General features: G+C 35.0%; 4 protein-coding genes across 7 annotated transcripts in view; all 4 read left to right on the top strand.

Annotated features, from left to right (window-relative positions):
* Positions 1–1,720, top strand: part of LOC105169246 (2-carboxy-1,4-naphthoquinone phytyltransferase, chloroplastic-like) — a 5,301-nt gene extending 3,581 nt beyond the window's left edge. For 3 of the 4 annotated variants that reach the window (XM_020695652.1, XM_020695654.1, XM_011089608.2), the window contains exons 6-11: positions 299–405; positions 478–568; positions 643–681; positions 769–879; positions 1,190–1,255; positions 1,402–1,675. In XM_020695652.1, coding sequence (XP_020551311.1) covers positions 299–405; positions 478–568; positions 643–681; positions 769–879; positions 1,190–1,255; positions 1,402–1,542 — 555 coding nt within the window. In that variant the 3' untranslated portion in view covers positions 1,543–1,675. Of the gene's footprint in view, positions 1–298; positions 406–477; positions 569–642; positions 682–768; positions 880–1,189; positions 1,256–1,401 lie in introns of all 4 variants that reach the window. The other variant, XM_020695653.1, reaches the window with a different exon arrangement.
* Positions 6,316–9,634, top strand: LOC105169248 (2-carboxy-1,4-naphthoquinone phytyltransferase, chloroplastic). Its single transcript, XM_011089610.2, has 12 exons — positions 6,316–6,496; positions 6,737–7,010; positions 7,103–7,206; positions 7,336–7,407; positions 7,634–7,772; positions 7,934–8,040; positions 8,217–8,307; positions 8,426–8,464; positions 8,562–8,672; positions 8,955–9,020; positions 9,176–9,326; positions 9,408–9,634. Exons 1-12 carry the CDS (start codon positions 6,399–6,401, stop codon positions 9,413–9,415), a joined length of 1,260 nt encoding a protein of 419 aa, XP_011087912.1. The 5' UTR covers positions 6,316–6,398; the 3' UTR covers positions 9,416–9,634.
* On the top strand, positions 12,966–17,158 carry LOC105169249 (2-carboxy-1,4-naphthoquinone phytyltransferase, chloroplastic). The gene is made up of 12 exons (XM_011089611.2): positions 12,966–13,191; positions 14,003–14,279; positions 15,029–15,132; positions 15,288–15,359; positions 15,445–15,583; positions 15,762–15,868; positions 15,971–16,061; positions 16,158–16,196; positions 16,279–16,389; positions 16,483–16,548; positions 16,651–16,796; positions 16,948–17,158. The coding sequence occupies exons 1-11, from the start codon at positions 13,094–13,096 to the stop codon at positions 16,783–16,785; spliced, it is 1,239 nt and encodes a 412-aa protein (XP_011087913.1). The 5' UTR covers positions 12,966–13,093; the 3' UTR covers positions 16,786–16,796; positions 16,948–17,158.
* LOC105169440 (anti-sigma-I factor RsgI6-like) lies at positions 17,319–21,594 on the top strand. Its single transcript, XM_011089829.2, has 7 exons — positions 17,319–18,595; positions 18,692–18,744; positions 19,076–19,298; positions 19,392–19,558; positions 19,642–19,740; positions 19,993–20,781; positions 20,942–21,594. The coding sequence occupies exons 1-7, from the start codon at positions 18,403–18,405 to the stop codon at positions 21,332–21,334; spliced, it is 1,917 nt and encodes a 638-aa protein (XP_011088131.2). The 5' UTR covers positions 17,319–18,402; the 3' UTR covers positions 21,335–21,594.

Below are 21,954 nucleotides of genomic sequence, written 5' to 3' on the forward strand. Positions count from 1 at the left end.
CGACTGTATCATGCCCAAGGTGATTCAGTTTCCATCTTATCAAATTTAAATTAAAGGAGGTAATATGCTACTTGAACAAAATGCATTTTAAAGCATACGATGAACATTTTGGGACAAATAACAATATAGTGCTAGGTACCCTTTTAAGAACAAAAGGGGAAACATTTGCATAACTTTATTGCTTGTCTAGGATATTCTGGTTGATAGTTGATGCAATTCTGTGGAGTTTTAACAACCACGAAGCAGGAGACAAACAAACTTGATTTTTCACGTATTTTAATGAATGATGGTGCTGCAGTGTCCTCCATTTCGCTTGAGTTATCTGGGACTTGGAGAGCCTTTATGCTTCGCAGCATTTGGTCCATTTGCGACCACAGCATTTTACTGGCTTCAGGGGGGGCCGAGGTTGTCTATTTTTCTGCTTACCTGATTGTATCAAAGAACTTCACCGGTTACTGACTTCTGCTACGATGGCAGGGAGATGTCACTTTCCAGCACTATTCTTTCTTCATCGATTCTTGTTGGTTTAACAACATCATTGATCCTCTTCTGCAGTCATTTTCATCAGGTGCTAGCTCTCTTCTCTCTTGTCCTCTCTCTCCCAAGTGTCTTTTTAACTAATCTGGATGATAAATACTTCAGATAGACGACGATAAAGCTGTTGGAAAACGTTCCCCTTTGGTGAGTGCAACTATGTTAAACCTTAGAAGATCGAAATATTAGTTGAAAAGACATCAAATTGCCATATTCTTTTGCATTCAAATCCAGGTCAGACTTGGAACTGAAGGAGGTGCGAAAGCAGTGAAAGTGGCTGTGGGGTTGCTCTATTCGCTTCTATTTATTCTGGGACTTGGGCAAACTCTTCCTTTCTCAGCAGTTGTAAGCCATCCTCTCTCCAGATACTTTCCATTTTGTCCTTGGCAGGATCATCTATCAAATTTTGATCGTGTGGTGACATTTTTTATTTTTTAGAAGTAAAAAAAAAAATAAACTAAACTATTCATTTAAAGTGGGGCAACATACCATATACGTATAGGTGCAAGATCACCGTATGACGACAAAACATGATAGAAGTTGTTCATTTATTTTCTGTTGGTTTCATGTTTCCAAGTGCAGAATATATATATATATGAAGTGGTATAAGGTTGTTACGTAGCAACTAAAAATAATAGTTGTTCTTCTTGTACAGGTTCTCGGTGCTTTAACATTACCAATGGGGAAATTAGTAGTCAGGTTTGTGGAGGAGAACCACCGGGTGAGTACATTATACTTGCTTTTATTTTTATTTTTTTCTTGAAAAAACTTTCTGGGAATTTGATTACTACAGTTCACAACTTATGGCAGAAGGAGTGAGAAATGACGGAAAATAATATTGTGTGTGTGTGTTGGATGGATTGATAGGAGAAGAGGAAGATATTCATGGCGAAATATTACTGCGTGAGATTGCACACACTGTTTGGAGGTGCATTGGCTGCTGGACTGTTTGCTGCTAGATTCTTTGCAAGAAAGCAACTTCCTCATGCCATCATTCTTTCACCCTGAATTACCCTAACCCCACTCCCACTACCATTCTCCTTGTTTAATTTACATACATATATATCTTTTATTCAAGAATTTACTTCTATAGGAATATTTGAAGATTGACTCAGGGTAAAAAGAAAAGTTTTTACTCAAATTTAATTTGGTCGAATCAACACATTTAGAAAGCAGTTTTAATACATTTATCATGTGATTGACCGCTTTTACTGAATTATACAACAAGTGTATCATAGTTGTCATATAATTAATTCAAACCCGACTAAATCTGATTAGGACTAGAATTTTTCATTAATCTTGATGCTTAAAATATTACCAACACACACACACATATATATATATATATGGTATAAAAGTAATTTTATCCAAGAAAAAAATTGTTTGAAAATAAGAGTGTTTGTAATTGAATAAGCTGATAGAACTTTACTTAAATTTTGGTACGTAACAAAATCAAATAAAAAAGTTCAATTTCATTTTTATGAAAATTCTATATTCAAGTAGGTTTCAATTTTGTGATTTGCGTTATCGAATTGTATCTAAATATCTAGTTACTAGTTTTATGTATTTTTATATACATAATTGATATCTTATTTTTTTTAATTATCTTACTTCTCAAAAAAAAAAGAAAGTAAATTTATAATTTTTAGAATTTAATTCTTGATTATTTTCTCTTTCTAATAAAATCCGATAACTATCAAAATTCAATTGATTAATTCAATTAAACATTGGATAAATAATTTAGCATATTAAAATTTTATAAAATCTGAATTCATTCGATTCAATTTGACCGGAATGAATGTTCGTGGATAATTTATATCCCTTATTTTCTTTTTTAATCATCAATAATTAATATACATATAAAAACTTTTGCTAAATATATATCATTAATTAATAGTTACTACAATAATAAACTAGTAATTATTAAAATAAATGAACTTAAACAATTAGACATCATTAGCTCCCACGTTCCTACCCTCAAATAGTCGCCATTTACAGATATATATTCGAGAATTGTAGCGACGGCCACAACTTTTCAACTGATATTTATTGAGGTTAAATATATAAACACAAAATAATATATATATATATATATATATAATTACAGTCCCATATATTCACTCCTTAAAGAATCCCTCTCATTTGTCGTCTCTTTTTCTCAATCATTTTACTTTTGAATTATTTATTAAATACTAATTTTATTTTAAAATCTAAATTATCTATAAAATTTATTTATTTATTCTTAAAACACATATGTTTGCTTTATAAAGTTTTATTTGAATCTTATTTTGTCACTTAATGAAATGAAAATGTTTTTTTTTAATTTTTATTAGTAATTATTTATTTTTATTTTGAAGCACATGTTCATTATTTATTTTAAAGTATGTATTTCTATATCCGATACTTATTTTTTAGTAAAAAAGTTTAAATTTTAATTTTATATTCAACAAAAATTTCTATTTTTATACTTATTAATTACTTTTAACTTTTTAGATTATTTATTGTCAATTTATTTTTATATTTCAAAATTTTATAAGATTCATAAATATATTTTGTTATTTTATTACAAATTCATATCTTCTGTGACTTAGACATATTAAGCCGTTCATGACTTCTCAATCATTATAATTTTTTATTAATTAATTAATAAAAATATATATCTTTTGTAATTTGATGTAAAGAAAATAATAAATATTTAATATGAAACAAATAGGGAAAAATCCTAATATATAAGAGTGCAGAAACAATGTGTTTGTACAATAATTGTTCCAGAATTATAATGCTTTTGGAGAGTATATTATTTATCTATTTTATATTTTAAATATAAGCTGACAATCGAGGTTAAGGATGAATTAGCTTTAATTTTGGTTCCAATAACACATACTCTTAATAATGTTATATGCTATGTTGGACATATTGAAGATAAATCGTATAATATTAAGGTAAATTATATTCAACCTTATAAGTATGCATGCATTTTATATATTTATTATTAAATCACAATTAAAATTAAAAATATTCTCCGTGTCTCGGCGCATATGCTTTGTTTGTTTGATGATTGGTGAATAGAGCTAAGGTTGATCCATATTCAGCAGGCCTGCTGCCTTATTCTTGTCTGAATTTTTATTTTTAATCTACTAACTAACGACCACTTATTTGATTTAGATTTCATCTAAAAGTATTATAAATTGTAGTATTCAGACACAAGCTTTCTAGTCTTAGAACACACACTACATTCCTACCCTCAATACTTTGGCGGCCGCGCCGTATATTAAATTTTTTTTTTTTGTTTTTTTTTTTTTTTTTTTTTGTCACTTACTAACTTTCACATTTCTCCCACTATATACAAGTGATAAAAACTATTTTTTAAAATAGTTTTTTATTTTTAGTTAATATTATTTTATCTTTTAAAATATTTTTTTCTCATAATAATTTCATATTTATCTTTTTTCCTACAACAAAAAAAGTTTAGGAAATAATTTATAATCATTTATATTTTTAATTTTTTTTGTACACATGTATTAAATGTTCCACGTACAATTAGTACATATATAGATTGCCGAACACCCTTGCCACTATAATTGAGTTTGAAAAGTGATTTGGAAAGCGATAACGCTACCAAACTCATCCGTGGAAAATTTTTATCTATATTTGATTTGGGTGAACCAAATTACCAATGTCACGGGCTGCCCATTCACTAGGCCCCGTGACGCGCACTTCGGCCACTCAACCGTTCTACATGGCCGACCACTTAGCCTTCATCGACAGACGCTGGACAACCAACTAGTCTTAGAGTCCTAGGTGTAGGCCTTTTATTACTTTGTTACTGCTTTGTTATTTGCTTTCTGTTGTTTAGATTCCTCAAGGGGACGTTATACCTCTTGAGTTGCAAATTTCAGCTTTTCTAGTGTCTAGTGTAGACAATAGGATTTATTTTTTTAAGCCTATTATAGGGGGGAATGAGTTCAAGAAGCTTGGTTTAGTGACGTGTTAGAGTCCCCCTCAAGGCGATCCCCTTGCTCTAGCATCGTTGATCATTGTATACGCATTTTCAGTTCAATGCAATTTGGTTTTCTGAATCCGCGTGCGCAATTTACGATTTTGTGATTTGTTCCTCCCGACTCTGATATATCCGGCGCGCTGCATTTGTGCCGAGCGGAGGTATTGGCGGACGTAGTCAGCGGACTACTAGCCACACGACGCGCTGTGTGATAGGCGCTGTGATATATATGTTATGTGATTAATCACTTTTTTTTTTTTAATAATACACAATCAATGCAATGGTTTTCTGATTCCGCGTGCGCAATTTACGGTTTTGTGATTTGTTCCTCCCGACTCTGATATATTCGGCGCGCTGCATTTGTGCCGAGCGGAGGTATTGGCGGACGTAGTCAGCGGACTACTAGCCACACGACGCGCTGTGTGATAGGCGCTGTGATATATATGTTATGTGATTAATCACTTTTTTTTTTTTAATAATACACAAATCAATCGATAATTATAATATACAATATAGAATTAAATATATTTTTGAATTCATGATTTAAGTGATATTTTTGTTTTTTAATTTTATAGAGTAATATTTTGGTCATCTATTTTTATAATCTTTGCGATTCCAGTCCTTTTTTACATTGAATTTACAGTCAGCATCTTACGTGGTTGCTAACGTGACGAAAAATTGTTAATCACTACCCACCACCACCACATAGCCGGTCACCGGAATTTTTTCGGTGGCTCTCTAGCTACGCGCACCACCACTGAACTCACCGTCCGATGTTGATTCCAACCTACAACATGTGTTTCAATCGGAGTTCAGACGCGCCCCCAATTGCTGGTTATAGTCTTGCCCTAAAACTTAAATTTATTTTCTCTCTCTTCTTGATTCACCGCCGTCCGACCTATCCACTGTTCGAGACCACCACCAATCAACTCCCCATCCTTCGATGAGTTGATTGCGCTCAGGCCCATCCATTTTCATCCACTATCCGGCCGGTTCTCTTAGTTTTCATCCATGGTGCACACATCCCTCCTATTAGTTTTCGTCAACGGCACTATCCACATCATGGGCTTATTGGTTGACTTGTCCTGTATGTTTTAATTTATTGACAATTTTGATCCTTCCGGCCAAAATTACTAGCCCCTTGCCACATTAGCAACCACACAAGATGCTGCGTGTTTAAGTTGAGACCAATTGACAGTCGAAACCTAAGCCCCAATTTGTCGAACTAATTTTTGGGTAATTTTGGTTAGAAGGATCGAAAGTGTCACTAAATTAAAATATATAGGATAAAATCACCAGTCCAGTAATTTTTTTTTCCATCCTACCCTATGCTAAGAGGACTAATTTTACAATTTTACCTAACTTAAATTATGTGATAAAAATGCATTTAATCCAATAGGAAGTTGTCCCATTCAGTTCAACTTAGATATACTACTGGGCGTGGATTCCAAGTGCAGTTTGCTGAAATCTTGACACATGCACCCTCCATCTCTCCATTTTTTATCCCATTTTAAATCATAACGCCAGAAAATAAAACTTCATATCTATCTGTATATCCATATATATTATATAGAGCAGAACAATTCCGTTTGCATCTTAAACACCGATTGATGAATTGATAAACAACCAATCGTGATTTGGTCAATACCTAATCTTTACATAGCGTTACTGTCCCGTAATAGTCGCCAAAAATAGAATAAAATAATATGTTCCAAACAGACCGGCACATACATAAATCATATAATAATAATTAATCCATATACATATACATTACTCTTGCGTTCAGGCACAAACATCTCATGCATTTGTCTTAGAAAGTCGAAGCCATAATAAGCTTCTTCTCCAACTTCATCCGGCCTGAGCAATGGCAGCCGCCGCCGCATTCTGCAACGTAAACAACGCCTATGGGATCAAGAAACTCAGCCAAGACAGTAACCTTGTCAAGAACCACCATCTTCAGAGGTAACTCCACTTTCCCATCTCACATGATCTTTTGTCCAATTCATATTTAGATCTCCGTTTTCAGATACGAAAACGCTAAGGATAAAATGATTTCCGGGCTATTGTAGATTCAAGATTATTCGTTGTATGTTATTAGAGTCGAGTTGTAGTTCAAGTCGAGCTTATGAAAATTTCAAAAGTTCCAGCCCAATCTTGAAATTTGAGATGAATACTTGACTATGCTAACCCCTGAATTTTCAGGAATTACTCAGTATTATCCACTCCATGTCCCGTGCAAGGGCCGCTCCTTCGTAGCTACAACACGACACAGACACGTTACGATCAAGCATTCACAAGTATGTTGAGAGCTAAGCAAGAACATGCGCGGAATAGAAGTTTACTTGAGTGCAGAGCAGAGCGTGGTAGCGTTCTCACTGAGAAGGAATTGGAGAAGGACGAAGACGTGTCACGAGCGATGTTGATATGGAGAGCCATCAAATTACCAATGTACACCGTTGGCTTGGTTCCTGCTTCTGTAAGTCAGTCCGTGTAGTTTTACTGTTTTATACTCTGCTGTTTTATGCTGTAAATGCAATCAACTTCAAATTTGTTGTATTTCAAGAACAGGTAGGAGCTGCAGCTGCTTATTTGGAAACAGGGCTTTTTTCTCCCGAACGTTATTTCGGGAGCTTAGCAGCTTTTGTACTTATAATCGCTTGGCTCAACTTAAGGTAAGAAGTCTAATTTTCATTTCTTGGGATACTTATTTGTTTATGATCTCTATCTGCTGAATTTCTTTGTGAAGTTTCCGTTTTGAGCATCTGCTAATTGTCGCGTTCCCTGTTTGTTAACATGGGCAGCAACGATGTGTATGATTATGATACAGGCGCTGATAAAAACAAAAAGGAGTCTGTTGTGAATCTGGTCGGCAGGTGATCGTTGTTTTCTTCCATTAATTTGAATTATAGATTAAGTCTGTACTGTCAGTACAGTGTAGGTCTCACGCCTGATGTGATCTTTTCACGTCTGGTTCATATGGAAACCAAAAAAAAAGAAAGAAATTTGATTTCCCCTGCCCCTGTTCTGTTTATCTGCCAATCATCTTACGTAGATGGATGCTTGTTAGGCTGATATATAGCATGTTTAATTTTTCTGAAGCCGCACGGCCATCAATATTCTCGCGTGGTTACTGCTTGTACTTGGTTTCGGGGGCCTTAGCTGGGTAGCAGACGAGGCTGGGAGCGGGCGATCTCTGCTACTGTTAGCTTGTACAGTGTTTTGCTGCTTCATTTACCAGGTAAGAACAATGTTTTCCGTCTGCTTGATAGCTCTTAGCACTTGCAAGGACTCAAATATTAGTCGATTTTGGTACTAAAATGCGCAACGTGCCAATGGGTGAGGCCAAAATTGATTATATATGTCGAGTCAACGGATTATGAACGAGTTCCTGTGATGCAGTGCCCACCGTTTCGTTTGAGCTACCTCGGACTTGGAGAACCCTTATGCTTTGCAGCATTCGGCCCGTTCGCCACAATTGGTTTTTATTTGCTCCAGAGCGGCACAAGGTTGTATGCAATTGTTCGTTTCATGCAAAACAGAAATAATTACATACATTCACTCTCGACTCCCAACTTTGTGGAAACTACATGATGTTCAGTATAATGAAAACATGACCAACAGTGTAATTATGTACCCCTGTAAAATTTATGAGATACTTAACAAGTTTATGGTACAATGACAGTGAGCTGCCAATATCCAGCACCGTCATCTCAGCATCAACTCTTGTTGGCTTTACGTCGTCCTTGATCCTCTTATGCAGTCATTTCCACCAGGTGATAGTTCCCTCACTGTTTGTGTGTCTTTATGCGTGCGCGCTCTTTTCCCCCTCTTTTTAGTTGTTTCTAGTCCTTATTTACTTTTTTGTGCACATATGTGCCTTTTTCGATTCAGATAAAGGACGATGAAGCTGTAGGAAAAATTTCTCCTTTGGTGAGTGTTATCTAAGTACCTATGTTTAACCAAGACTGCAGATGAACGGATAGTCGAGAAATTGACTCAAGTGTTTAATTTCTCTGCAATATTGAAGGTGAGGCTTGGGACTGAAGCGGGTGCAAATGTAGTAAAAATGGCTGTTCTAGGGCTCTACTGGCTTGTATTTGCTTTCGGACTAGCCGACACTCTTCCTTATGCTTCGCTCGTAAGCCTTTCCATCTCTAATTAATTAATAGCAATATATTTTTACTAGTAAATTATCATCAAAATCAAGTTTGATAGGACCGAACTAGTCCCATAGCAAATGCAATGGTACTTGCCATGTGGACTGGACCGTCTCTGAACATGCACCAATCACATGACAAATATAATTGTTACATAGTTCTGGATCTTGTACCGTGTTGCAGCCTGTTTTTGCTGTCACCATGTTCTCTGTCTAGATTCTTTCATCAACGTACTTCATTAATGATGTGACTTTGTGTTGCAGATTTTCTGCACTGCGACTCTTCCCATGGGGAATTTAGTAGTTAGCTTCGTCCAAGAGAACCACAAGGTGAGCTTAAACAATCTAAATCTTATGCCGTAAATTAGTATTACATCTCATATTACACTTTACATGTACATGACCGATAACATCGTCAGTTATACAAATAAAAACACAGCGGTGTTTTTTAGTCGTTGTTTTTGATGACGGGTTTAAATTTAAAGGACAAATCAAAAATATTCATGGCTAAGTATTTCTGTGTGAGACTCCACACTATACTTGGAGCAGCTTTGACTGCTGGGCTGGTGGCATCCAGACTGCTTCCAGGAGAGCAACTTCCAGAGTTGATTGACAACCTCAAACTTCACTTATTAGGTAAAACCATCTTGTCTTAAGTACTTACATTTTTACAGCAGCAGTAATGTTCTAATACCACAGAAATTTGTACTGTTCCAGGAGCGTAAAGATGTGGTCAACACTCTCTCAGCAATTAGTAACTAGTGTGGGCATATATACATAATAAAGGAGGAATTATTGAAAGCTGCAGATCCCTATGAGGATTGGAAGATTATTATTAAAATATATGTTTGGTTTTGACATTTTCAAAGCAACCATTTTTTGTTTAATAATGATGTAAGAGGGATAGCTTCAATCTACCAACTTCTCTCTTTCCTTTTTTTTTGCGACATTGGCCAGACAAGTTGCAGTGAGAAATTAATATTTAATTAATTCAGATCAAGATGCCTGAGACAGAAATTATAATTTAATTTGTTCATAGATCTCAATAATTCATGAAACTTCATAACAAATTAATGCCAACTCTTAAAATTGTCAACTGATAGAGCCACATCCAACACATAATTGTTATTCAATCTTATTTATACTAATTATCCGGCTTGAAAATTTTTATTAATTTGAGTTTAGTTTGGTTATCGATTGAATCGAATTGGAGCAGCTATTAATTAATTAAATTAAATATGGGTCGAGCACGAAAAATTTCATACTTTCAAAGGTATATTGTTATTTTTTTTAAAAAGTTTGTTTAACCTTAGGATATTAAATTTATTTAAACAAGCTTAAATAATTTTTCACGGGTTAAATGCAATTTATCCCTTGTGTTAATAAAAAAGAGAATAAAAAAAAAAACCCATCTATGAAAAAAAAAAATAACAGCAATTTATTTCCTTTTATTAATAAAAAAGAAAATAAAAAAAAAAACCCATCTATGAAAAAAAAAAATAACAGCAATTTATTTCCTTGTGTATTTACCGAAATGTAGCAAAAAGACTCCTCACACGATTATGTGGAACACACGCATTGTTTCTTTATCTTTTAATTGTAAAATTATATTTTTATCCTATTTAAAATCGTTGAATTTGATTTGAATCTATATCTTAAATTTATCTAACCAAACAATGATTTAAATTTTACTTAATTCAAATGAATAGAATAGATTTAAAATTATATATTTATGTAAATATATATATATATATAATATGATAAAAAAATTAATTTGACCAAATATTAAAATAAATGTTCTCATTGGAGTGAGGAAATAAGTTTTAATTTTGAATTAGTTGAAACTACGTTTTTCCTAAAAAAAAAAACGTTTTATTAATCATAACTCCAAGTAGTTGTTAATTTGTTAGATGCAAAATTACATCATTTTATTAATTACTGTGTATTTATTGCATTTATAGAAATATTAATTTATATAATATTTATCATTTCCATCATTTTCTTTCCGGAAATTTTGGGTTTTGGGCGTACAACGTAGAAAATTATGTGTTGGCTTTGTTTATTAGTACGAGTCAATGGTCACAACTATTGACCCATGCAGTAATTTTGGACCAAGCACTTGCCTGCGCCGGTCAATAATCCTATCATCCACTTCATTCCCCTTGTATTGTTAGTCTTTATGACTTTCATTAATTACTACAAACATTTCTTCACTCTCATTCAAACAACTGATTTTTTGCAACTTTCCCAAAATTTTAGCTCCAGTCCGATTCCATTAAATTTGAACAAATTATATGATAAATGTAATATATTTGTTGTATAATTGATGTACAATTAAAAAAAAGGATTAATTACAAAAAAAATGTATCACAATTATTTTGTGATTAATTTGATTCGATCAAATCTGATCTGAACAAAAAAAATTTCTCTTCTTGCACAAATACAAGTAACTCTGATGTGAGGCGGCTACGACGGCAGTTTTTATTTGACTAATCGTGCTATAAAATCTATGACTTTTCAAAAAAACTGAAAAAAAAAAAAACAAACTCGTATGACATGTGCAAGTGTCAAATTCAACTAAGTGAACTAAAAAATCTTGGTCGTACCAATGAAAGAGGGTGTTGAATTCGCAATTGGTCCACATGTCGCCCTCTCTTCCACGGAGGACAGCCTCACAGCCACCTGTGTCGGATAATGAGGGACGTCTTCTTGGGCCGCGGCTTGCTGCCTTTCTTTAGGGCCGGGCTCTCCATGATCTTGGGCCTTTTCGTTGTGGAGTGGGTATGGATTCTTCAAACATGTTTATTACTGTGTTGATTATGAAGCAATCTTGATCCACTGCCCTCATCAAAATTAACGATTCTGATCCAAAAATGACAGTGCAAATGTCTGGCTGTGGAAGCCCCCCTTCATCGTCTACTACTACTTGAGGTGGAAGAGTTGTTCAGGCCCTAAACGCCGGGGAAGTTCCCAGTTTCACCGGTGTTTCGCCTCCACGAGCACGATGTTCTTGTTGGCCCTGCCTGTTCATGCCCATGTTTGTGGATTCCGGCAGCCGGTACGTAGTTCTCCTACACCGCATGTTCTTGGGGTTTGGTGGTAGCTGGTTTATCCGTTGCTGGGATTGCAGGATTCCACTCCGAACCCAAAAGACATGACTACTGTAATTGGTTTGTCGGATGGATACAGGTGAACATACATGACAATTTCAAGACTCTTGTCAAAACCTGTTGCTACTGTAATCAGATAATTGCAACAACTTTTTTGCCCACTTCTCTTTGTTCCTTCAAACTATCAATAACATCATTTCCGAGTCTCAACAGATATAAGTTTGATAACCTCTCAGAGTTAATATCATGATGAGTGGGTTTGAGAGGGTTTTTTTTCCTTGGGAAAAAAAAAATATTTTCGACTAAGCCAAAATTAAAACATATTTTATTTTTTTCCCTCCAATCAAAATATTGTTTATTTTTATTTTCAATAATCTTTTGGGTCGAACCCAACTAAAAACCAAAAAAAGATGAGTTAAAATATGGGCATGAGCATTAGACCACGTTAGGTCTAGACAACTTGGGGAATAAACAAATGAAACTACCAAATCAGTTAACAAAAATTCATTTAAGCATGATTAGATAAATGTAATAAACTAAGATTACACAAAACTTTTAGTTTGATAACCTTTTCGATTCAATTAATAAAAAAATAATAATATACACTCGAAAATATCAAATTACTCATGTTCGATTTATATTCAATTAATTTAAAACTCGTTCTGGTTTGATTCGACCAGTGATCAAACTAAACTCAAATTAATATAGCGTTTCAAATTCAGCAACAGTAACAACATATACAAACAAGCTTGAATCATAATTATTTGTTCGATTCGGCTCAATGTGTTTATCTCGATCCCGACTGTTTAATTATTTTAGTGGAAGTAGACGCTGGCAATAATTTGATATGAAGGTTGATTAATAATTGAATGGTATCAACAAATTAACTATAATTTCTCTCGCAGGAGGCATCTTGATTGAAATAATTAAATTTTAATTTTTTGGTGCAACTTGACAGACCAACTTCACGTCAAAACAAACACAGAAGGTGGTAACAGGAAGCTGTCCCTCTTACATAATTATTAAACAAAAACCAAACAACAGTGCAATAAGATTCGTATCCCTAAGAGTGATCTGCACTCAATAATTACTTGTTTATTATATATGTATCCCATCACTCGATGAACTTAAAAATGAAACCTTGCGTTCTCACGTGGTACACGGACGAGACAACGCAGGAATTGAATAATGGCAAGCGGAAATGGTTAACCTGCAACCAAAATGGCCCTATAAATACGCGTACGCTGATCGTTGATCATGTCCTGAGACTCAACTTCAGGCAGGTGTTTGGCTATGGCGGCAGCAGCAGCAGCATTCGGCAATATAAGCTACGCCTATGGGATCAAGAAAATCAGTCGAGAATACTCTGTCAAGGGACTCCACCCTGAGAGGTAATTGCACTGCGGTTTCTTTCTGTTCATGATGTAGCTAGCTGATTAAGAATATGTTTATGTTTCTTGCCAAACTTGGGGTTCAGCCCTTGTGTTTGAATCAATTCGGGCTTTTCTACTGTATTTTGTATATATTAAGGTCTCCTTTATTTGGACTTATTGATAACTAATAAGATTAATTATACAGTCTAATGGGCTGTTTATTTTATTGGGTGGGAGCTCCATGCTACTAGTTACTACACAAGTCTACCCAAGAAGAATTCTTGCTTGGTCCAAATTTGGTCGATTCAAACCAATTATAGAGAAAGTTTGTCACACTTACTATGTGATTGACAATTAATAAGTATATTGTACTTGCTATATGATTGATCCATCTCCGCCTCCTCCTTTGCCTCCACCTCTCCGGCATGCACTGCCACCCCCACTCAGCAGGGGAAAAGGGGGAGGAAGAAGGCGGTTAGGGAGTGGGGAAGAATCGAAGAAGATGATGACATGGGACATGGGATTTTTGTAATTTTTATTTGAATCTAAATTTGTATATTGTTTTATTATATAGTCAAAAATACATTAGTGATGAAATTTGAATTATGAATTTAAACAATTAAATATGAACCGTAAATATTATTGATGAGATCTGAACTATTAATTGTATTAAATAATATCAAATAGTATTTAAATAATAACATATAATTTATCATTTTTTATATGACAAGTGGGTAAATTGCTTGTAACCCCATAGTTTTATAATCAACCGCCTCAAGTTTTAAGAAATTAATTTTATTTTCTTATGACTAACCCCCTCAACTTTCAGGAAGTATAAACTGTTGTCTGCTTCACATGCCGAGCAAAGGCCATTCAGCGGCTGCCATTGGACTCAAAGATGTTACGGCAAGGCGAGCAAACTTATGTTAAGGTCTAAGCTGGAAAATGCGTATAACGGAAATTTAGTGGAGTGCAGTCCGGTGCAGGCCGTCGCTGCCGTGGAAAAGGAAGCGAAAGCGGAAGAAGGAGGAGAAATATCACGAGCAACATTAATATGGAGAGCATTCAAATTGCCAATGTACACTGTTGCTTTCATTCCTGTGACAGTAAGTCTGCATAGATTTTTCACATTACCAAGTTTATTATCTTTTTATTTAGGGTTAGATTACGTTACCACTTGCTAATGTTGGGTGCTATGACACAAACATATCATGTTCTTTAAAAAATTATAAGTGCACCTCCTGCAAGGGTGTTGTACATACTTGTAATTTTGTAAAGGGAATGTGCAGTGTGTGATTAGACATAACCCCAATGGGTATTGATGTAGTTTATCATTTTATCTAATAATAGTGTTCTCCGGACATGTGTGACTACGTATTTGCTGCAAGACTTATGTTCATGTCGGAAAATTTTAGTTGAAATTGGGTCGGGCCAACTCGAGTCATTTAGACAGCAAGTGTAATTACACATCTTAAGTAAGCTCTTTTGATGATGTACTTGTGCGTGTTTGATTGGATTTGCAGGTAGAGATTGTCGAATCCCTAATTATGAATCTTTTCAACTTGTTTGGATGATTTCATAATATACAGTATATCAAATCATTTAAGTCCTGTGAATTATGTTTTGTTGAATATTAATAATTTTTAAATTCTTTTGATATAGAGCGACTTCAAATCCTTTTCCTAAATTATTTCCTCAAAATCCACATTGTTCCATCCAAATGTAGTCCAAAGAAACTTGACATATATGTTGTGTTGTTCTTGCTTATATCAGAACGTTTTATTTGCTCTTGCACGCTGTTCAATTATAATCACGGATGAATAGCAATTGAGAAGTTTCTGGTTTATGGAAACAGGTAGGAAGCGCAGTTGCTTACTGGCAAACAGGACTGTTTTCTGTTGGTCGCTATTTCGCGCTCTTGGCATCTTATATACTTGTCATTGCTTGGGTTAACTTAAGGTCAGGAACCTATATATGAATGTCTCATATGTTGTAATGAAATCAAGTCCCCTTATAAACTGTCTTCTGCTGAATATTTTTGCAAAAAATTCTATTTAAACGTCCGCTAAATTTCACTTGCACTGTTTGTTCACATGTGTAATGTGGGGGAGCAGCAACGATGTTTATGATTTTGATACAGGAGCGGACAAGAACAAAAAGGAGTCTATGGTCAATCTATTTGGCAGGTGAGACATTCTTGTAAGCTTTTCTAACGATTATGTTTGGAATTAAGACAATGATAGGCTGATTGTAGCCTGAATTGTTCTGAAGTCGGACAGCCATCAATATTATTGCCTGGTTGCTGCTTGTGTTGGGGGTCATTGGCCTTTCATTGGTAGCAGTGAAGGCTGGAAATCCACGTTCGATGATGTTTTTAGCTGCTGCAATGTTTGGCTTCTACCTTTACCAGGTAATTAAAACAAAGACTTTATAATTTGTTTATGTCCCAGTACATATATGAAAGATGTTGTTGTAATAATATTCACTAATTTCTGCTGATTGCTGAAACCAATGAGGCTCGTAAATTCATTTGTCTTTTTTACCTTTTGTTGAATTTTGATGAAAGTGTTGAATATGGTTCGTTGCAGTGTCCACCTTTTCGTTTGAGCTACCATGGAGTGGGCGAACCCTTACTCTTTATCTCATTCGGCCCATTTTCGACCATTCCGTTTTATTTGCTTCACAGTGTAAAGAGGTTCTCTTCTTCCTTTCTTCTTGTTTTTCTTTCATTATAATGCACGAAACAAAACCTTATGTCTACTAAACTGATCGGTTATCATGTATGATATGATGACAGGGAGTTACCTATATCTAGCACGGTGATTTGGGCGTCAGTTCTTGTTGGTTTGACTACATCTTTAATCCTCTTCTGCAGTCATTTTCACCAGGTGCTCACTCCACCTCCCTTAACCTCTATTTGCTTCAATGCTTCCCAAATTCCTCTGATTCATTAGCTGACAAGAACACATGATGTTCTAATTCAGATAGAGGATGATAAGGCTGTTGGGAAAATGTCCCCATTGGTGAGTATTACTAATCTCGAACATCCTCAATAATTCAAACATTTTTGGTTCAGATATTAGCTTCTTGTCCATCCACTTACAGGTCAGGCTTGGTACTGAAAAAGGCTCGCTAGTAGTGAAATGGTCTATTATTGGGCTGTACTCACTTCTATTGGCTTTAGGATTTACGCAAACTCTTCCTTTTACCAGTGTCGTAAGTCTCCAGAACTTGCCAACTTATTTCTTACAACGTTCACAGAATTTTCCTATTAACCACCCTTTTATTGTTGTTATTGTCCCTTTCCAGCTTCTTTCTGCATTGACACTACCCATGGGAAATTTAGTAGTTAGTTTTGTCCAGAAGAATCACACGGTGAGCTGATATTAAGGATCAAGTCCTCATGTTTCCAATCTTACAGTTTCTTCTAGCTACTTACAAATATGTCCGGAATCATTTTGATTGTTACTTATGTAGGATAAAAGAAAAATCTTCATGGGAAAGTATTACTGTGTGAGATTGCACACTATTTTTGGAGTCGCTTTGGCTGCCGGGCTCGTGGTGGCTAGAATGTTCGCTAAACAGCCTCTCCCACAGGCGATCGGTCTTTAAGCTTCGATCAGGTGAGAAAGATTATGATGGTGTTAAATTATTTGCCTGAAGATATTATTACATAAATTTGCTCTTTTCTGAGCAAAAGTTAAGAAATTTGTCTGAATAAGTATTTTATGATTTCGTGACACATATTTGGTCTCTGGTTGGTGCATATTACAGATGGAGATTGTGTTGAGACGAGGAAACATGGATGTATATATGGGAGGAGAGCGCATCTGCTTCCCTCATCTGATTTCCTCCTTTGTATGTGAAACTTTTATGTATTATTCTTAAGATTTACCAGCATCGAGATTGACATTTCAAGTGCGGAGAAAAGGATTGTAATCATCCGTGCACCCATAAACGCACGCATAAATAACAATTTCAAGAACTCGTGTCTTTAAACCATCAGAATTGAACAATCAGGACAGTTGCTAACTGTGCACAGAATAAATACACAGTATCACTTTGCCCATAAGATTTTTGTCTTCAATACTATGAACTTCGATAAAAAAAGAAAAACTCAAGAGGGTGTTTGGGTGAGTTTATAAACTTTTCAAATCATTTTATGACCAATTAAAAGCTTCTAAGATGTTTAAATAAGATTTGCCAAACACCATCTAAGTAGGACAAACCAAAGATTTTCATAGAAAAGTATGTGTAATATTGTTAATTTTGAGATCATTATTTGCATTAAAAATTTTCAAATACTTCTTTTTTTACCAAAACCAAAAGGCTAAACATAACCTTTTGAGTTTACGAATATTCAGACTTATAACTTCAGTAAACATTAATACATTAATGGCCTACAAATACACAGCCTCATGTATGATTTCCCGTATCAAACTAGTTGGAGTTCAATAAATGAAAATTTTAAACTTCCAGCATGAGTTTCATGTAAAATTTGTTATTTATTATGTAGGAGTTACATGTTTGGTCTCAAGATTAATTATGGCATGTTTTAAATTAAATGCCAGATACATGCGCACTTATTACACTACTACAATCAGACGTTACTCACTTCTTTCTATGTAGTTATTTTGATTGAAGATCAATTTAAAATGCCCATTATAAGTTGTGTATGAACATTTTATTTGCTAATATTGTTATAGTCTTTGATTAATGTGAAAATTTGATTATCGTTCCGCAAAGTAGCAAGCATTAAGCCCATCCTGATATTTCCAGGGCTAAGGCCAAGGTATATTTTTGTTATTAAATACTTGAACAATTATGTACGTTCGCGATATTTTTATCCCTTTTGTTATGCATAAACTGAAAAATAAAGCTTTTTTAGATCAAAATACTTCATTATTTTCGAGAAGTGAAAATAAAATTTTAAAAATTACACAAGTTTGTGCGCATTATTTTTGACATAAAAAAAAAAATACACGCACGTATAAAATTATTATGTTTTTGTTGTATTCTTTTCTGAAATACTTTAAAATTGAACCCATTCATAACCAATTGCAATAAATTTGGCCACTTTGGCATTTGATTTTATCATAGATTCAACATAAATGGTCCGATATTGGTTTCCTCGTATCATCAATTGCTAACATAAAAGATATAAAACATTAACCTGGACATCAAATGTAATATTTTTCTTCCTCTTCTGCATTAGCCACGCTCGACTTTATGCTACATGTAATGAGATATGGATTACGCCATCATAGCACCTATTCCTTAATTATTTACAATGACGACTCAAATAAATCTTTAATTACTAAATCCTCCCTACTCCTCGACACAGTTATTCTTCTAACTCCAGGAATGAAAATTAATGTTCAGGGCAAGATGCTTGTTATTTTGTGCTCTCTACTTCTCGCAGGTTAGTGTCTTCTATGTTTCCTTATTATGAAAGTATCATATGTTGGTAAAACATTTTACCTTTTAATTTGCTTACTTACATTGTAATATTGTTTAGGTTGTGCTATTGCAACCTGTGATTCATCTTATGACTACTCAGCCAGCATTCAAGTATGGACTTATAGACCAATATCCGTGTCTGAATTAAGAATCATGATTTTTGCGGATGGAATTCTATGTTGTAAAGTCTATTTCATCTTCTACTTTATTCAACATACGCACGCCACCTGTATAAAATTTTTAAAATACATACTGTCATCTTTATACACATGATATGCGTATGTTGATATGGAGTAGAAGATGAAATAAACATTGTAAACAGAAAATTCGATTTGTTATTTTCGTCTTTTTGTTTATATATATATATATATTCTATTCTTTTCTTTTTTGGTTCGTATAAATTTTTCTCGAAGTGATTTCTATGCGAATAATTTTTGTTCAGTGCCTGGCTGAGCCTTTGAATCCTCAATATGGAGGTGGCCTGGTGGGGAACCCTAATTTTGATTCGGGTTTGGATGAATGGAGTGCGTTTGGAGGTGGAAAAGTTGTAGTGAGAAAATCTAAGAATGGTAACAATTATATGGCAGCATACCGTAGAATTCTGCCGAGTGATAGTTTTTCGCATGTATTTTATCTTCAGAAAGATCTTTTATATACCTTTTCAGGTAAAAGAAGATTCATCAACTATATACTTTTCCATATTTTCAAGAAATTACAGTAGAAATTTACTCCGTAATAACTTTTTTTATTTGTTACAGCATGGTTGCAACTCGATAAAGGGAAAGACATCATATCGGCTTTTTTGGAAATTCCAAAGGGACAAAGTATAATTGTTGGTTCGGTAATAGCAAAATCTGGCTGCTGGTCCATGCTTAAAGGAGGATTTACAGTCCATGAAAATATGAAAGCTGAAATTTATTTTACGGTATAGACAACCTTAAACACAAAATGATGTCGTTCTCTTTGACAATTTCTCTTATTTTGATAGATTCTTTTGGTATCATGCAGAGTAAAAACACTCAAGTTGAACTTTGGATAGACAATGTCTCACTAAAGCCATTCACCAGAATAGAATGGCAACAACAACAAAACAAAAGCATCGATCGGGTAAATTATTACACATCCATTAATTAAGGGGTTAATTTCATTTTACCCCTTCAAAAATACTCAACAAAAAATGGCCAATTTGACTCCTAAACTTTTTACAGAGAAACTCACTTGGTTTTGCATGAGGGTCAGGTTGCCTTGGTTTAAAAGTTTTGGGGGTTGCATTACCCTTTTTTTTTTTTTTTTTATTCTCAATATTCTTTTGCTTATTATAACAATTTCTAATGTTATACAATTGCCTTAACATTCCAGGTGCGCAAGAGGAAAATAAGAATCCATGTAACTACCCAGGAGGGGCTGAAGCTCCCAGGCGCAAGTATCATCGTCAATCAAATAAGGCCTTATTTTCCGCTTGGCTGCAGCACTGCGGGGACTATCATAAATCACAAGCCTTATCAAGACTGGTTCACCTCTCGTTTCACCGCGACGACCTTCAACAACGAAATGAAGTGGTACTATACAGAAGTATATCCAGGGAAAGAAAACTACACGGTCACGGACGCCATGGTTTCATTTTTCAAGAAAAACAGGATTGCCATAAGAGGCCACGCCATTCTTTGGGCTGCCGGGAATGTGACCCAACCTTGGGTAAAACTTCTACCCCCTAAGGAGATTCTGAACGCAGCCGTCCGACGAACGGGATCTGTCGTTTCAAGGTATTTGGGCGATGTTATTGCGTGGGATGTCATGAATGAGAACTTGCACTACTCCTTCTATGAAGAGAAAATCAGGCCAAATGCTACCGCTATGTTTTACCAGATTGCTCGGGCATTGGATCCCCAAACTCCCCTGTTTTTAAACGAGTATAATACTCTGGAGTTCCCTCTTGATATGGCAGTGATCCCGTCCAAGTATGTGGAAAAGATCAGGGAGATAAGATCCTTTCCGGGCAACGAGCGCCTGAAAATGCAAATTGGATTACAAGGCCATTTCTGGCGAAAACCAAATGTTTCTCACATGCGAGCTACATTGGACGTTCTTGGAGCGATTAATACCCCGATTTGGCTCACCGAACTCGATACTAAGAGGGGTCCAAATCAGGTAAAAACATCTCTGACCTTATTATAAGGATAATTACATAGACATCACTCCATGTTTGAAAGTTTTACCGACACTTTCTACAGTCACATTGTACATTACAGCTCCCCTTTGAAATTTATAATGTAAAACACGACCGCAAGATGATTTTATATGTATGTAGGCTGCCCAACTGGAGGAGGTTATGAGGGAGGCGTTCTCACATCCTGCGGTGGAAGGAATCATTGTGTGGGGAGGGTGGAAGCCGACAGGTTGTAACCAGACATGCTTGACGGACAAGAATTACGACGTGTTGCCGAAAGGATGCGCTGAAATGTGCCTGATAGACAACAATTTCAAGAACCTGCCGGCAGGAGATGTTGTGGATAAGTTGATCAATGAATGGAAAACTACAAATGTAACAGGCGTGACAGACGGGGATGGAGTTTTTGAACATAAAGTGTTTCTTGGGGATTATTCAGTTACTTATTCTCATCCATTGATTCCTCGTCCTGTGAATAAAATATTCAGTGTGAGGAAGGAGAAAGGGCCGTTGGAATTATGGCTCCCTCTGTAATAATTCCTTTGTTTGGATTACATATTTAGCTTCTTGAATAATAAGCCCATGAGCGTGTGTTTCTCAGGGGTCCTTTTAATAACACATAACCCATAAATTCTACATGGGAGAACAATCTAGTTCCGCCGCCTCCAACCAAGCATGTCTCCGTTGTACTTGTAACTCTGCCAGCTCTCTGAAACCTACACCATCTCCGGATCAAGTCTCTGCCCACTCACCATTCTCAACCACTCTGCAACTTTACTGTCAATCGGTCACCCTTTAGAGACTAAGTGATACTAATTGCCGCAAATTTCTTAACAAAATTCTTTACCTGTTTTTTTAACAAAATTCTTTGATCTTGGTGAAATTAATTTTAAAATTGTCACTAAACCTTATAATTTTATTTTATCCAACTACTTTTAAAATGAAATGTAACATTTATAAGTTTAAAAATAATTATAAAATGTATATGTTTATAAAATATTTTAAATAAGTTTAGTCAAACACCGTCTTAGCTATATTATGACGTTTTTTTGCAATGGGGAAAAAATATAATGTTGATCCACTGACATAGAAGTAGTGACAATTTTAATCCAGGTTAATTCCAAATTCGCAATAAAGGATATAATATAAAAAAA

Source organism: Sesamum indicum, linkage group LG8 (genome assembly GCF_000512975.1).
Source record: "Sesamum indicum cultivar Zhongzhi No. 13 linkage group LG8, S_indicum_v1.0, whole genome shotgun sequence".
NCBI lineage: Eukaryota > Viridiplantae > Streptophyta > Magnoliopsida > Lamiales > Pedaliaceae > Sesamum > Sesamum indicum.